General features: G+C 39.3%; 1 protein-coding gene across 3 annotated transcripts in view; it reads left to right on the forward strand.

The window, feature by feature from the left end:
• taok2b (TAO kinase 2b) overlaps positions 1 to 17,859 on the forward strand; it is a 30,923-nt gene that overhangs the window by 1,254 nt on the left and 11,810 nt on the right. For all 3 annotated transcript variants that reach the window (XM_023791202.2, XM_023791203.2, XM_023791201.2), the window contains exons 2-13: positions 10,773 to 10,913; positions 13,897 to 13,968; positions 14,235 to 14,336; positions 14,539 to 14,584; positions 14,748 to 14,844; positions 14,928 to 15,041; positions 15,326 to 15,417; positions 15,615 to 15,708; positions 15,792 to 15,873; positions 16,016 to 16,183; positions 16,291 to 16,497; positions 17,196 to 17,327. In XM_023791202.2, the coding sequence (XP_023646970.1) occupies positions 10,782 to 10,913; positions 13,897 to 13,968; positions 14,235 to 14,336; positions 14,539 to 14,584; positions 14,748 to 14,844; positions 14,928 to 15,041; positions 15,326 to 15,417; positions 15,615 to 15,708; positions 15,792 to 15,873; positions 16,016 to 16,183; positions 16,291 to 16,497; positions 17,196 to 17,327 (1,338 nt within the window). In that variant the 5' untranslated portion in view covers positions 10,773 to 10,781. The remainder of the gene's footprint in view (positions 1 to 10,772; positions 10,914 to 13,896; positions 13,969 to 14,234; positions 14,337 to 14,538; positions 14,585 to 14,747; positions 14,845 to 14,927; positions 15,042 to 15,325; positions 15,418 to 15,614; positions 15,709 to 15,791; positions 15,874 to 16,015; positions 16,184 to 16,290; positions 16,498 to 17,195; positions 17,328 to 17,859) is intronic.

The following is a 17,859-nucleotide window of genomic DNA, read 5'->3' on the forward strand; positions in this document are numbered from 1 at the left end:
ATATGAATTATTTGTTATGAGCAAAGGCACAAACTATACGAAGTCACTCATAGATGTAGTTGTAGATAGACGGAAGACCAATGCATTTCCCCTTTGATCTTTTTATGTAATCTCTTGATTTGGTGACAGCTGCCTAAGCAGTAGTTTGGCTAGACAGTATTCGCATTTTCCATACGTGTTCTTACTCTTGGCATGTAACAAACATTGTTTCCCACTATTTTCCGCCTATTTTTGTGCTTTGTGTTCGTCCTGTCCTGTCTAAGTGTGCATCCACAATTGTTGACTGAATTTAAAATGCATGTATACTTAATTGGTTCATAAATATTTTACGTCTGTTTATGTCAAGCAAGTATTGTTTTTTAAAACCCTGACATGCTCTCCATGAATACTGAAGATGTCATTGCGTAACCGTGAGCTTTATTTACATGGTGTATATCACTTAATACATGCTGTGTTGGTTTCACATGGTGGAATTGTGCTGCTTATCCTCTTCTCATTGCCTCCCTGCTAATGTCGGTCTCTCCTGGAATTCATGATGTGTTTGTGCACATGTTGTATGTAATGAAGTGTCTATCTCAGAATATAGTTCATATATCACTAAAGGTCTTTGGGAAGGGACAACCATAAATGTTTATACTAAAAAAACATGACTCTATATGTATTTATTTGTTTGTTTATGAACTTTGCTTCTCTGCTTTTAAAATATTGTTATTTGGATTGGACTTCAGATTTTGGCATTTTAGGGACTGATGTGAGTTTTAATCAATAAACATTTAAAAATGGGAAATCAAACTAAATTCCTTTATCTGAAAAAATGTGCTGTTATACTATGCAATTAAGAAAAGTTAAAAGTTTAAGTTCAAAATCCAGCAGGACAACATGTACTACTGCATTTGATCATTTGCTAAGCACACAGCTTTTCTGGCAAATTCTGCAGGTGCGGCAGCAGTCATTCAGATGTGTGAATCACAGAAGATTCACTTCTGAGTATACCACACTCAATTCTAATATTTTACCGATTCTGCTACAAGGCTTATCGAGCATTTCCTATGTGCATTTACTTTTCAGTAGTGTCAAATGATAACTTTGGTTTAATGATACTTTAATTGTTCAGCACTGGACTGTTCATTGAATGAAGCATGTTTAAGAGGTAAATTAGATAAGAACCCAAATTACACTTCGGTTCAGTATTACAAAGGTTGAGGAGATAGAAGTTGAATAATACTAGCGACTACATGGATGTTCTCCATTTCTAAAGAAGCAAAGGTTGTGATGAAATTATGAAATTAAAATTCAGCTTTGCTGTTATGTTGAATTCCCTTTAAACTAGCATTTAATGTCTAATGCTGTTAATAATTTTTGTTTTTAAAATCTATAAAATATTAGCTTGTCATATACATATTTTCACGCTTTTTGTTCTGGTGGGTATGATTTAAAAAAAAATTGCATTTGAAGCTGCAACATTGCGAACAACCTTCATGTGTCATGTCTCAATTATGTTATGATAACGTAACAAAGGTTATGACAATATGATGTGATCATTTTGCTTAAAATGGCTTATTTGCCACTGCTGGGTATTTGGCTGAAACAGCTAAGATTAAGTGCCTTGCTCACAGGTTGGCCCAGTTCAGGACCTTAAACTAGAAACCCTCAGGTTAAAAATCTGTGCTCCGAATTCTGCGGCATTGAAATATATCTGCTGCTCTGGGGGGTGGGGGGGGGTTTATGTCATTTTGGGCAAGGGTGTTTTCAAAAATCAGAAAGTGGGGAAAAGCTGCTTCAGTATGGAGATTGGGAGCAGTGAAATTGAAATGTGGTAGTTTGTTGATCACCTGGATTATGAATAAATCTCTCTTTCTCCTGAGGTTGCACAGAAACACTACCTTAGCCCACGTTGTCTGTGACATGAGAAACAGGCTGCTGTGTGACAAAACAAGGAAAAACATAATGAAATTGGCTTGGACAGTGATTTATATATGTTGTTGAGTGCATTGCAATAATTGGATAGTTGTCAGAGGAACTACAAAAGGGTTTATTTTGCACAGATGGAAGATGTGAGCTTAATAACTCCAAAGACTCATCTCTCAGCAAAGCTTTTATATTCTTCTCTAAAGCAAATGTGCATTTTTTTTACTAACACCTCAGGCTAAATTTGAGTTCTGTTTTTTGAGGTAACAATGTATCCGAATGAAGAATTGTGCACATATTTTTCCTGAATCTCCTAAAATGACCAAGTACAAATTCTGATAAACTTAGTAGACAATGCAAAGTAATACAAAACACAAAATAATCTGTTATCTCTAAAACATACAAAATACATCCTGGCAGTGTCTGAGTGTATACATTTGCATTCATTTGGTATATGAGGCATTCTTGAAGATAAGGCCTTTATTTTTGTAAATATGTGTCATACTTTCGACTTCAGAATGTAATGTCAGAACAGCATGTATGGAGGGGGTAGGGGAGACAGCATTTAGCTTCTCCCAGTTTATTTTGTTGCATGCATAATGCCTATACAGTGGTACCTCAGTTCTTGAACTCATTATAACTTGAATTTCTTAAAAGTCGAACCAACCAGTTCGAAAAAAAAAATTACCTAGAACTCGATCTGAATCTCAGAAGTCAAACCGTGAACGCTGACCTAAGATAACTTGTACGTGCGGGGAAATGAGTCATGTGGCACATCTCTCAGCAGAAACAAAGGGTAACACTTCAGTTTCAGCCTCACATTCGCTGTGATAGCATTGTGCATGTTTACACTAGCTGGATACATATATTTAGACAGTAAAAAATACATTTAGACTATGATAGACAGTAACAGTAATTATTATATAATAAAATACATTTAAAAATAAAGATTTCTTATTAATTATTTTAATATTAATAACAAACCATTAATACATTTAATTATTATTGTCATGCCCAGCGGGGACGGAATGGAGACAAAGGCGCAAACATCAGGGTATCGGGGAATACGGGTTTTAATTACAGGTAAGGCAGGCAAAACGCAGACGGACAATACAATGACCGGACTGGGGAAACAAACTGAACCGCGGACAAATACAGATAGCTAATAAAAACAACCTGAAACAGCTGATCACACAGGGATTCCACACGGGGTTAAGGAGGGGGCGTGGCACATGGAAGGAGCAGACGATCGGGGCAGGACACATTGTTTGGATACATTTATTTTCTTACTTTAAAAATTACTGTTTTGATAAATGTGCTTAGCTGTGTTTAGTACAGTATATGCTCTTCTTGTTTTATCCGGTTCATTTTGTGTTTAAATGCTAAAAAAAACATATTTTGGCGTAATTTTTTGGGGCCAGGAACCAATTAATTGTTTTTCCATTATTTCTTATGGGGAAAATTCGATCAGAACTCGAACTTTTTAGGATTCGATCCAGAGTTTTGAACGGAATAAGTTCAAGTTCTGAGGTACCACTGTATAGCCGTTATGCTTTTTATACGAGGAAGACATGATCCTGTAATCAAAGTGTTTAAGCTGGGTTGGGTTAGGCAAGAATCTTCAGAATCAGTTTTGCTTCACCAAATACATTATATGCACAAGGATTAAATTTTGTTTTCTGGCACTGAGATGTTTTCACTCACTTGACATTGCTTACATGTCATATTTCTACTATATGAATAAATCTCAAAGTACAGAGAGGTATTTATGTTTAGTGCTCACTGGTTCCTAATGTTTAAGTAAGGGATAATGTACAGGCAGCCAGTAGTTATCGCAGAAATAAGCCCCGACAGTGTGATCAGGACCTGACGCGAAGCCGGCTGCCTGTACATTATCCCGCTTATTACACGGCTACTTGCCACATAAGGAAAAAAATACATGAATATGAATTTGAAACATTTTATTGGCATATTTGTTTTAAATTAACCTTTTTATCCTTCCGCGAAACGATATAGTATGACGTGACTAACATTCAAACGCCAAACGGTAATCTTTGTTGGCGCGGAGGGATTTTAAACATACAAGTAGTACCGGCTATGCGTTATTACTTTGGAGCGGTTATTATTTGAAAAGAACGAACCTGCAAATGTCTCAACTTACCAATCAGAATCAAGCATTCCAGAGAGCCATGTAATAATGCAGAATAACTGTACAGATAGAGAGGTGTCAACATTTGCGTGAATTGACTCGGATTCCGAGTTTTGAAGCCGGAAGTGACGACATGCGCACTCCCGTTTCTCGGAGATTCTGGAGCAGCACAGAGGATCCTGAGTTCAGAATCCAAGATGGTTGTGCCCTTTATCAACAGAAGTGAAAGTTGTAGTTTTATACTGTTTAAGCACTACATTTGTGGCTCATTAAATTGGTCGCACACACTATACCGTCCAACTTATCTATGGACGTGTTGCTACGGAGTTTTATACGTAAAGCACTGCGCATGTGTTATCAACTGATATTGCTAACAATGGCTAACAATTAACTGGACTAGAATTGGATTTCATAATTAGTTGGATTATTTGTTGGATTTAAGGTAGTTAGGGCTAATTGTGAGTGAACGAAGATAAAGGGATTGCGGATGTGACGTAATCTCGGCAACCGAAACTCGGATCCGAAGGCAAATGGAACGCACCAAATCTCTTTGTAGTGTTTTGCAATTTTGTATGCATTACATGTTGTGGTAATGAATCTCTGTTTGGAAAGTTGGTTGAGCATTGTAACAGCTCTAGGAAAGAAGCTCTTCTACGCTTTGGTTCTGATTGACCAGCAACCTTTGCTAAACATTATTAAAGAGATGGTGATGTGTGATTTTTTTCAAGCCAAATTGGCTATAAGTTAATTTGAGAAGCACACAGAAAGTAATACAGGGATTTGGCTAGAGTGAGGCAAGTCTGGGTGCATTCCGGGTCAGTTTCCTTTCTAGGAACATGGTCGGGGCAGGGATGGGATCAGCACAACAAAGACTGAATCACAATAGATAAAGGAGTTTCAGTGGACATGCAAAATGAACAATAAAATTGAATAAGTCATTGTGGATTAAAAAACAAACAGCAGGACTACAGCCTTTGGAACAAGTATCTAGGGTATGGTCTGGGTCTCTGAGAGCAAAACATACCCCAAAAAATCAGGGTGCAGTTTATGGAATGAGGATCAGGTACACCCAATCAGTGCAAAAAAACCCAGGTCACCTGAAGTATAAGCCATGACCTCCATTGCATTGAGTGTCTGTTAGTTTGTTCATTCCCACTTTTTGCTTTCCAGTTGGTTGTACTGAGTGCAGGCAGGGTAAACCCTGGATTAGATAGAGGTCTATCACAGGACATTTTTTGTAATTTTCCTGTAACTGTGAGTCACACAGGAGCCTGAACAACATGTCTTTGAATTGTGGGTAGAAACATGGTTCTAAAACACTCTGAATATGTGAGGTTGCAAAGCTACCGACTAAGCATCCTGACTAATAGTTTGGGGATGTTTGCATTTGTTTGAAAATGTCAATGTGTTTTTTAACTAATCTTATGTGTTTTGAAAATGGCTGAAGTCTGTATATAGTTTAAAAGTTTTATTCCTTTGTGATATTCTGGATTAAGGTTCTCAGTATAAATCTTCACGGTAAGTTTTTTTTTTTTTGTGCCTGGTAAAATTGTAATGAACTTCTTTAAATTAATGAGGTGACATTTTACTACAGTCTATCCCTTTAGAATTTGATATTTCTCAAAAGTTATCATAAAATGTTGTAGGATTTCGGATGTTACAGTACCAGAAATTTAGTGAAATTCCAAAATTCTCTATACCCAATTCGATACCACTGTAAAAAACTAAAACAAAGCAACCAATCCCATGTATTTTAACATACACTACTTAAAAAACATGTCAACAATGCATAAAACAACAGTGGCATCTAGTCTTCAACTAATAAATAAAAAAGAAATGACTATTAACATTACATAAATGAACAGTGGCATGTAGCCTTTATATTTAAAACATAGTACTGTGCTTAAAATACAAACTGCGATTGCATCACCAATTGCAACAAGCTTAAAAACAAATGTAGGTCAGTAACTTTGAAAAAAACATTGTCAGAAGGGTTGCCATGTTAAGAAAAATATCTTAATGACAAAACAAACAGCAAAATCATTTATGGAGTGCAAACATTTTACAGTAAAAGTATTTTGTATCTGTATAAGTAACACTTTTAAAAATCAGTTTATGATCTGTTAACATTTTGTGACTGTCAGGATTTAAACCAGACCATGTTTATGAATGTAGTACAAGTGGTTCCAGAGTAATAAGCATTTTATTTTGGGTATGTCCTATTTTAAAAATATTTTTAAATGGGGGGCTGGGTAGGTGGGGGGGGGGGGGACGGGATGGCTGAGAAGTGGATTAGAACACTTGTAGAAGTATTTGCTGCTCTCATCAGGTTTGGAAGAATTGCATCCCAGTACCTATGGTAATGTAGAGAAAAGGGTGCCATCATGTTTTACGAATTTTGGCATTGACTTGGTACCAGTATCAGTATCATGACATCTCTAGGTAGGATAATTGGATTGCGACAGTTTGAAGTCACTTATACATCTTGAATATCTCCAGTTTTTTAACATTTTTCATTGATATAATTTCATGTCAGCAATGATGCAATAGGGATAAAAGCAACCTGTTGCAGTGTGATATGATGGACTGCTACAGTTCTTAAAATGATGGATAAAATATGGTGATGTCAGAATATTTAAAAACCTGTCTGTCACCTTGAAGGATAAATATGAATGCATTTGGAAGCTGTGCAAACTGTAAGGTAAATTCTGGCTTCATGACAGCATTAGTCTAAATGAGCTTTAAGATTTTCTTAGGCTGGTGATGTTTTTGTTATCATTAAATAAAAATGCCCACTTCATTTAGGTAATATTTGGTTTAAGCTTAATTTCTTATCACCACAGATTAAGGCTGCACGATTCTGGAAAAAATGTGAATTGCGATTCTTTTGCTTAGACTTGAGATCACGATTCTCTGTAACAATTTTTTTCTTTAATTAAAACACTTATTGCACTAATTAAACTGCAAAAAGAAACACCACAAAACATGATTATGCCAAACAAATGATTGATCCAGGACCGGCATATCAACTTCTCACAACAGAAAGGAAACACTCAATTGGCCATTCAATTAGGGTAACCAAACCAGCCATACCAAGAGTTCTAGTGGGGTACTTTGGGGTGGGACTTGAAATGCTTTCTTTGTCGAACGGTTATGCAAATAGACTGTCTCTGAAACGCAATACAACCTTTGCAGTCTTTAAAGCACTTGCAAACTCAGAAAACTTTAAACTTTAAAATGATTTTTAAACACATACTGAATAAGTTTGAAAAGGAATAAGTTAAAATAGCAAAACTTGATTTTTTTTTTTTTTTTACTATGACCGTAACAATGTTTTAGCGAAACTTAAACTCTGCACTATAAGGTCCATATGCAGAACTGAAAGTAAGAAAAAGCCTTTTGCTGACTGACAAAGTATCTGCAAGTGTACAACATGCTATGTTGGTATTAATATTGCACATAGACCAGCCCTATGATATACAGCCATTGTTCAAATTCAATACAAAATACCCCACCATGCTCTGCAATGTCATTCAGTGCCAGTTTTTACGCCAGTGGAACACCACCTTGAAGTTCCGTACTTTTGGTATTTTCTTGAAGTACCAAAAGTAAGGTGCCTGGTGTGGTGGAAAAGCGCCCTTTTAAAGAGAATGCAGAATTGTGGGATGCTTGAGACTCTTTAGTGAAAAGTAGGAGCACTTGTTTTGGTGCAGCTGATGTAATACAATGCAGAAGAACTGTTGTAATTTAGAAATGACATCATAAAGAGATGAGAATCAAGATAGGTTTTTTTTTTTACTTTTTTTTTTTTTACAATTAATTGTGCAGCCCTATTACAGATGGCCTTAGTTTGGGCTTTATTGGAAAGGATGCTTTGGGTATTATCAAAATAAACCCCAAAGTATTCAGTCATGTAGACATGTGACAAAATCATGCTCACATTTCATGTCATTAAAAAAACCTGCCAATCTGTTTTTTAGGCTTGTTATTAATATTTTGTTTATTATTGTTTCTCCATGTGCAAGCATGTAAGCAGTAAGAGATACAGCAGTTCTGAGGAAGTGCGCAGAGTAACCTAACCATCTCAGGCAGGAAGAGATGAGCTGGGGGTGGGGAGAGAAATTCAGGAAGTATGGCCTGCTAATGTACTTTGTTTAAATGGGATATTGACAGCATGTTTCTGTCTGTCACTGTCATTATACTGACATAATTGTACATTTAATAGCAATTTTTAACCAAGCAAATAATACTTGGATAAGAGAATATGTGTACTTGTCATCAGTTGCATGCTTCAAAAAGAAAATGTCTGACCCTGTACCCTTTAAATCTATTTAAAAAAAAAAAAAAACTAAAAATTGATTAACTAAATTTAACATTTGGTAAAACTGGTAGCTTCTTGGTTTGTATTTTTGTGTATTGCTCTTAATAAGGGGTGACACAACGCTCTTGGACCTTAAGGGTCCAAAACTACGCTTTCTTACTTTCTTCTCACAGCCCAAAAACGTATGGTTAAATTACAGTGACCTGGTACACTGTCTGGGGTCTCCCCCTGCCTCATGCCCTGTGTTTTCTGGGATAGCCTCCAGGTTCACTGTGAATTCGAATGGGTTAACTGCTTATGACAAATGGATAGTTTTAAGCTCTCTAGCTTAAGAGTTGGGTTGTTGGAGGCATTAAGGTCAACGGTATACTACCAGGATGTTTATACTCGTTTTTTGGCCAAAATACTCAATCACTGAACAATCACACTGAAAGATCAGTGATAGCCCTCAAATATTTATGGAATAAAACATTGTACAAATAATTCTTCAAATTACCAAGCCTTCTTTCTATTCAGAATGCTTGAAAGCTAGCAGTAAATTTTCCATTGTTCCCTGGTGGTGGGGAATTCATGCCGTCAATTTTTTTTTAGCAACCTGACAAAAGTCTCTCTCTGAAATTTCAGTCACATTGTAAGAACCCCCCAATATCTTTTCACTTGATCTATTTATCCAAGGGTCCACAGTGCTTTGTTTTTTCTCTGTTTTCAGGAAATTCTGCAATACATAAGTGAAATTTAACATTGAATGCAAATATAAACTATACAATGATAATGGTGAACATGAATGAAATGGTGGCTGTTTGAAAGTCCCTGGGTGTGCAGTGCAGTGCTGTGCTGTCCTGTATTGCCTGGTATTCTAGCTGAGAAAACTAAACTATAAAAATGTGACAGTGACTGGGAGAAATGGCCGATAGACTACATTTTAACAGTTAGTGGGAGGACAGTGAAAGAGAAGGAATGATTCAGCCAGTTGTTTGGTTGCTGCCTGAAAAGTTCAGATTGGTTGAAGTTATAGTACAGGAGTGAATTTATATTGTAGTACAGAAATATAGTACATGAATTATGCACCTTTTAAATAAGTCTTGCTTCTTTCCACTTGTTCAAAGATTTTATACTGACCCTGCCTTTGTTATTAAATGTAAAATTTTAATTTAAATAAAATGTAAATTAATACTCCTAATTATTTATCCAAATCCAGATCAACAAATTAATAGAAATCCCTAGCAATATATTAATATCAAGATGCTGTTAAAGTTGGACCACCCTTTACTTTGAGAACAGCTTCACTCCTCCTTGCAGGGTTCCCAATTGCCCTGGAAAACCTGAACATGTGAACATGTTCCAAACTTCATATGGCAATATTAGTCGTTTGCTGGAATATTTTTCCAGGACGTTTTAGTTTTTCTTTCAATTTCCATGTGTTTTCCATGACTGGAAAATTCGTTGACTATTCCCATGTTTTCCAGAATGAGTGGCAATCCTGTTCTTGGAATTGTCATCATACAGCATATCCATGGAGGGCAGTTGACTGCATCCAGGTGTTCATGTAACCACTCTTATCATCATGTTGGAATATGGGAACATCATGAGGGAACAGTGGTTGCACCTGCACTTGGTTCTATAAAATGGTATCACTTTCCTTGGCCACTATACAACCATGCAGAGCCGCCGAGGGGTCTGATTCTCCCATGAGATGGCAGCCCATACCAATAGACGCTGTGGGTTGAGGGCCCCTTTTGGCTTTTTCCAGACATAAACCCATCTTTGTGTAGACAAAAGGGTGAACGATGCCTCACCAGACCATATTACTTTCCGTTACTCAGGGGTTTCAGTTTTGCACTCTCCTCCAGGTTATGTGTCCTTGTCCAATAGATAAAAGTGCTTTTTGATTGGTAGCCCTGCTGAAAATTTCAGCTTTGTGAAGTTAACAGTTTTTTGTTTTTTTTTGATGAGAATGTTGCATAGGTGCTAATTCAGTTCTGTTTGTGAGGCAGTAATTTTGCAACATTTCACAACTATTCTGTTTTGTCTTATCTCTGTTGGTGAGCTTCACTGTTCCTCTTTGCTGACGCAGTTTACACATATTTGGCATATGTTGTCATGTTTGTTTTTCATACTGTTCCTCTTGACTCATTAAATAACTTTGCATTTTTTTTTTATCCCAATTAAAGATAGAATATATCAGCCAGGTTTACTTTTTATTGAAGTTGAATGAATGACCATTTTGGATCCTTGGGAGCCCAACATGTGCAGTGAATGTTTCAATAATGAATTTGGGATTTGAATGTCCAGGGTTTGCAGTTAAGGGGTTTTGAAGCTGTATACTAGGATGGTGGTGTTACATAACTTCTTATGTGGTGTGAGTATATGATAAGGATTTCTTTCTAATTCTAGGCGCTGGCCATGCCGTCGAGTGCAAGGGCTGGAAGCCTGAAGGATCCAGAGGTGGCAGAGCTGTTCTACAGAGATGATCCAGAGAAGCTCTTCTCTGACCTACGGGAGATCGGACATGGCAGCTTTGGAGCAGTCTACTTTGTAAGAACAGGCCTGAGGAGATTGAGTACCATGTTTAGCATGAGGGTATGGAGGAGGAAGTGGAGCAGAGGAAGGATTTTGAGGAAGGAGATGGGAGGAGTGCTGAAGGATTCTTGGAATGTGCAGAAATGCCAGGAGAGAGGCCTTGTGTTTGCTAAGGGATCATGTCACTGTTTCTGGTGAATGGGAACAAATGAGACTTTTTAACAGAAAAAATATTTCCTCATACATAACATATATTTAGGTTTGAGATGCTATAGTACCATGAAACATTTGTATTTAGTTGAACACTTCATATTTTTTAGGATATAAAATGTTAGGAAAATGTGATTTCTCAATCTACTATGGTTCTTTTGCTTGTATAAAACAATTTCTTGCACAGAAGCAAATATGTCATCCTTTTCTGTGTTTATTAGCGTTACTTGCCCTAAGTCTTTGATTTATTTTAACACAAAATGGATGATTAAGGCAACTGGAGTATAACCCAGTGTTTGTTTACTGCAAAGCAGCAGTCCAGATTCTTTTTGTGCACCAGTCCCATTTCTGACTGGCACCATCTCTGCTGGCTCTTCCATCATAGTTCTCAAAGTTCACGCCAATCACATGAGTGATCCATAAAACTGGGGGTTGACTGTTGATTTATTTATACTGTAGTAAACGTCACTATACTAGCCCATTTCTAAATTTCCTAGTTGTAATTGCAACAGATTTTGAGACATGGGAAACTGATTTGGCAACACAATAAAATAGACACAAGTCCATTCCTTATTCTGCCCCTTGTACATAGCTAACTTAATATATAATTTTGTTTAAGTTCAAGTTTTATTTGTCACTTACCCAGTACATACACTGTACATCTGTGTAGTGAAATGCTATTTCTGGATTTTGCTTGAAAAAAATGCATAATGCAAAGAAACATTAATATACAAAGATGGATAAATATACATAGTATTAAAAAAACAATAAAAAATAAAAAGTAATGGTATCAGTAGCTGTGAAATGCAAAGTATGCAATAGTGCAAAGTGCATAGAGTTAAGAGGCATGTTAGCTTCATTTAGTATTTGGACAGCCTGAGGGTAGAAACCTGTTCTCAATATTAGTTTGTGTAATATTGTTTTTCATTTACATCTTTAATACTCAAAATTGTATGTAAAATTTATTCCCCCCCCCGCCCCCGGCATGTTGAAAAAAAAAAACAGAAGAGCACAATCCATTGTTAGGGTCGCATCTGTTGAAGGGGTATGCGGAAATGAGCTATATTACACTGTCATTGCCAGAATCAAATGTTGTTCCTGTGCCTCAGGCAGGATGTAGGGTGAAGCAGGACAAAGGCTCAGAACAACAGGGCTTAACAAAATGATTTTTATAAAGAAACCCGGTAGCACCCAAAGCTATGGAAAACATAGTGAAAGGCTACCGTGTACCATATAGCACTTTGCAAAACTTGTGAACGTCCAGTGCCTTGTGCCCTGACCATGCTTCCACCAAGCTGGCCATATTTATACCCTAACACGTTCAGGACCAGCTGGGTTTCATTAAAACACAACTGTAGCCATAAAAGCTGGTGATCAATTACCATGGCAACCTGAAAGTGCACATAGACCCACCCCTGTGCTGCCGCTCTGCTCCCACTGACTCACTCCATGTGGAGATCAAACAGGCATATTGTGCTTCTGAAGCTGGGGGTTTTTAGAAGGTATCTTAATCAACTCTCTCATACAACTGTGTATTGAATACCGCAACTTTGTGATGTCTTTTGATTAATGTAGAGATGCACCGATACCGATATTCGGATCGGTATTGGTGCCGATCCAGACCTATTTGATGGATCGGGTATCGGCCATGCGTGACTGATCCACTTCCTATACTTGCTTAATTAGTTTTTGGCAATCAATCGCACGACAGCTCTTTCCCATTTTACATGTGTTTTTTGGGGCATTCAAATCGAAAGCTATCGCTGCCCTTCAGTCTTTTGCTACTCAGTGGGTGTGAGTACAGTGACTTCCGCCTGCTGTCTACGTCATGCGCATACCCTTCGCAGTACGAGGAGCGTAAGATAAGACGTGATGGTCTGGGAGTATTTTACGCTTTTAACAGAAACCAGTAGCACAACGATTTGCAATCTATGTAAAATAAAATTTTGACATGGGAATAGCGTTTAATGGACAATCCCATTTAGCAAAGCGCACGCAACTACGAGACAAAACAAAGCAATGGATGATTTGCGAGTCGCCAACTTAATTGGACTGTTTTGCGAACTCGCTGCAGCTTGTGATACAAGAGGGGCTGCCATAGCAACAAAAGTGTAACTGCGCTAACACCAATGGGAGAAAAACTGTTAAAATTTTAAGCATTCACCACTTGTGTATACTTGCTTTGAAGATATTCATATTGAACTGCAAATGCCTCAAAAAGGCTTAAAACAAACAAGGTGGAACAGTACGTTATGTATGTTTGTAGTAGCCTAATTAAATATTTTTTGTCATACATTTTTCCCATCTGTATTTACTAGCTTAAAAAAATTTATATATAAAGCATAACAAAGTAAAAAGAGCTCTTAATTGTATCGGTATCGTCAGTTGTGTATCGGAATTGGATCGGAACTGAAAAAATGTGGATCACCCATTTCTAGATTAATGGTGATTATTGAATGACGTCAATATTCTTAATTATAATACTGACATTTGTTGCACACTGAATCAACAAGTAGCAGCAGATTTGTGTACTGCTATTAGTGTTGCTGTGACACGTCAAATCACTCAGCTGTCATATAGCTTTGGTGCAAGAGAATTAATGTTGTAAATGTAGTTAAGTCTATGAATGATGTTAGTTAAATACAACGTTATGCCATGAGACAGAAGGGAGGGAATGGGTTTGAATTGTTCTGGTACACTTAGCACAGTTGAGGCTGTCCTATTTGTATACATTGTGTACATTGTGTGTGTGCATGTGCGCATATCTCACACAGTCTCTCTTTCTCAGGCGCGCGACATCCGCACAAATGAGGTGGTGGCTATTAAGAAAATGTCCTACAGTGGAAAGCAGTCCAATGAAGTGAGTGTTGAGAATCCATGTGAAGGCATTGAGAAGCAAAAATACGATTCAACTTGCCTACAGTTGTTACAAGAAGGCCCACATTGCAGTGCACCACACTGAACTACGTCTGCCAGCTTTCCGACTGTACAGTTGCACAGAATTGGGCTCAGAGCATTCAGGGAAATCGAGAAACCTTAAGTAAACATTGCTGTGGCAGTAGTTACATAAGCAATAGTAGTTACAGGTTCAGCAGTGTTGCCTTAAACAGTCTCTATTCTTGGCAGAAATGGCAGGACATCATCAAAGAGGTTAAGTTCCTGCAGAAATTACGACACCCCAACACTATTGAATATAGAGGATGTTACTTGAGGGAGCATACAGCCTGGGTGAGTACCTTCTGGTAAACTTTTAAGTTGTTTTCAGCATTTATGTTGATATTTGCAGGCAGAGAATATTGATTATTTAAAAGAATATATATTGCAATGTGTGCCTTGTTGCATCTCACTTAAAATGTTAAAATTTACCGCAGGCTCTGTGGTCTGCAGGGTTGGTCATTGTGCTTATCATTTGGTGATATGATTGTTTTAGTTGGTGATGGAGTACTGCTTGGGTTCTGCATCTGACCTCCTAGAAGGTGAGAGAAGGACGACATTAAACCAGATAAGAGGATTTTGCCAGTATTTAGACCGATTTCCATGTAGCATATAAGAACTAAAGCATTATTTTTGACTAGCATGGGTTTTTTGTGGGATTAAATATGGGGGGTAATGAGACCTTTTTTTTCTCACCTCGCACAGTTCATAAGAAGCCACTACAAGAAGTGGAAATAGCTGCTATTACCCATGGTGCACTGCAGGGCCTGGCATATCTGCACTCGCACAACATGATCCACAGGTAAGCTGCGTACTTGTCTCAGAAGGCATGGTTTCGTAATGATCTGTCAGATCCTTTTCACAGTCTTTGATGTTGTCCCAAAGGGACGTGAAGGCGGGGAACATTTTACTGACTGAACCTGGTCAAGTGAAGCTGGGAGATTTCGGCTCAGCTTCCATTGTGGCTCCTGCTAACTCGTTTGTGGGCACGCCTTACTGGTAAGACCATGCCCATGAAAAAGAGTAGGTATTTAATAGCCAGAGCTTCAGTACGCTAACACCTTGGCTCAGCATTTCTAAATACTGGGAACTTCATACGAATGCAAAGTGATGTCAAGCATTGTCTTGCTCAGCCAAATATTTGCTTGTTAATCAGCACGTATTTTGAAATGTCCAGTGAAAGGTACTGTTTAACAGTGTACTGTTTAACGATGCATTACTTCCATTACAGTTTCTTCATGCCTCTGTGTGATGTGTATTGTTACTGTCTGGCCCCCATGCAGGATGGCCCCGGAAGTGATTTTGGCCATGGATGAGGGCCAGTATGACGGAAAGGTGGACGTTTGGTCGCTCGGAATTACCTGCATAGAGCTGGGTAAGGACTGGCTAAGCTGGGCACAGCCATGCAGCTGTCAGTCTCACTGGCTGCGTGTTCTCCAGGGTAGCACTGGCTAAATAATGAATAGTTGCTTATTATTATTTGTTATTTTCTTGATGACGTTGAAGGGAAGTGCATAGCAGTTGAACTTGGGTTTCTGCCATGAGGTAATCTTTATGCTTGCATTCTTGTAGCGGAGCGGAAACCCCCCCTTTTCAACATGAATGCTATGAGTGCCTTATACCACATTGCTCAGAATGAAAGCCCCGTCTTGCAGTCCAACCACTGGTGAGAAGGCACTGGCATTTCCTTCACTGAAACCGTATCTTCCTCTGCTCCATCATACACTCATACCCTCTTTCCCCTATCAGGTCAGATTATTTTCGTAACTTTGTGGACTCCTGTCTTCAAAAGATTCCCCAGGATAGGCCTACCTCTGATGTTCTGCTGAAGGTAGGCCTTCCTTGTCTGTTCTTCCATCTGTCTGTACCCTCTCAGCCGTAAAGCAGCCTTGTTGTATTTCTGCTGTCGCGTGGCTCAGTAAGTGCCCATGTACAGAAGCCTTACTAAAATAGCGATCCCTCTCCCGCTGCAGCACCGCTTCCTCTGCAGAGAGCGCCCCATGTCCGTCGTGTTAGACCTAATAGCTCGCACGAAGGATGCGGTCAGAGAGCTGGACAACCTGCAGTACCGCAAGATGAAGAAGATACTCTTCCAGGAGACACACAATGGCCCTACCCCCGAGGGTGCAGAGGAAGAGGAGGTAATGGCTTCCTTGGCTTCGTGATGCCCAGCATGGGAATGTTAACACTTGGGCTCTGTTTTCGAGTGCCCGGCTGGCACCACATCCCACACATCTCCCTGCGCCAGGAGGTGGAGCAGTACATGCTGCGGACGGGCACCATCAACAGCATGGAGAGCTCGCACTCAGTGCCGTCCATGTCCATCAGCGCCAGCTCCCAGAGCAGCTCGGTGAACAGCCTGGCGGACGGCTCCGACGACAGCGGCGAGATGGCCATGATGCAAGAGGGCGAGCACACAGTCACCTCCAACAGCTCCGTCATACACCGGCCCCCGGTCAGTGCGGCGACACGCTGGTGCCCTTTTACATTCACGGCCTATCTGAAAGCACATGGCAGTAATTTTCGGTCACGAAGTGCATGTAGCAGGAAGTATGATGCAGAACTAGTTTGACCAGTTCTCAGGTATAAACTGAGGTCAGTCTATGGGAAACGCGGTATAACATCACTCTAGACCGGTGTTTCCCAATCCAGCCCCTGGGGACCCAGACAGTCCATGTTTTTGTTCTGGGAGCTGGGAGGGACCAAAATATGGGCTGTATGGCAAAAAGCTTGGGGAGACCAAAAACATGATCCGACTGTGTCCCCAAGCACTGCTCTAGACACACTTCCCAGTCACTCTTTTTCTTAGAATTTCCTGCCTCCATTTGATGCAGACTGGGACTTAATTCTTTTTAAGTCAATTGTCTGCCTTTAAAGTGAGTGCCATGTTCAAAATTAAAGCACATAAAATATGAGCATATTGATTTATATGACGTGTATTGTAGAACATTTATATAATATTTACAAGGTAGAATTATTGTCCTTGTGGCTCACTGGTCTTGCCCAGAGAAGAGCCTGTACCCACATTTAGGTGGATTTCATACCAATGCATCGAGTTCCAATGGCCCATTGAAGTGATTTAGGTGTTCTCACAAATTTTTACATGTTAGTTCAGACTGTAGGTGCTTTACTGTTCTCGCGCTTTGCTCCCAGGGTCACGAAAACATCTACGATGACCCGTACCAGCCAGAGATGGACGCACAGCAGCCAGCACCCTCCGGAGCACGCCGGCGAGCCTATTACCGCAACCGGGACCACTTTGCCACCATTCGCACAGCCTCGCTGGTATGCCCCAGCAAGTGGCTGTCAATGTGCACAAGCTTGATGAGGCTGAGTGTATACCGGGGGGAAACGGCAGTGTGTCATAGTCTTGGATGGTTGAGTGTGTTAAGCATTTTTTCAGTACTGAAAAGCTTGGATCAGTGGAGATCGGTGATTATAAGAGAGCTTACAAGTATTACGGCTCTTATTGAGTTGAGGCAATTGCTGGTAAAGGTTCAGTTGGCTCGCTGTGGCATTGGCTACTCGTTGCCATTGCACAGGTAGATGAATCACCTTCCCCCCCGGAAGGCCACAGCGGTAACGGCTTCGTCTAGACAGACTCTAAGATGTGAAGGGTTAGCATTTATCGCTTGCCCGCGGCTGACTCACTTCAGCTCAGAAATAAGCCTGGACTGCAAGCTGACCGCGTTTGCTGGAAACTGCACATCAAGTTCTTCTGTGCTAATTGCATTGGGTGAGAAGAGAAATGTATTTGGACAGTAACATCTTCATCTTGCCAAGTTTCTGATCTGAATGATATTATATAAATATAATA

This window comes from Paramormyrops kingsleyae, chromosome 5 (assembly GCF_048594095.1).
Source record: "Paramormyrops kingsleyae isolate MSU_618 chromosome 5, PKINGS_0.4, whole genome shotgun sequence".
Classification (NCBI taxonomy): domain Eukaryota; kingdom Metazoa; phylum Chordata; class Actinopteri; order Osteoglossiformes; family Mormyridae; genus Paramormyrops; species Paramormyrops kingsleyae.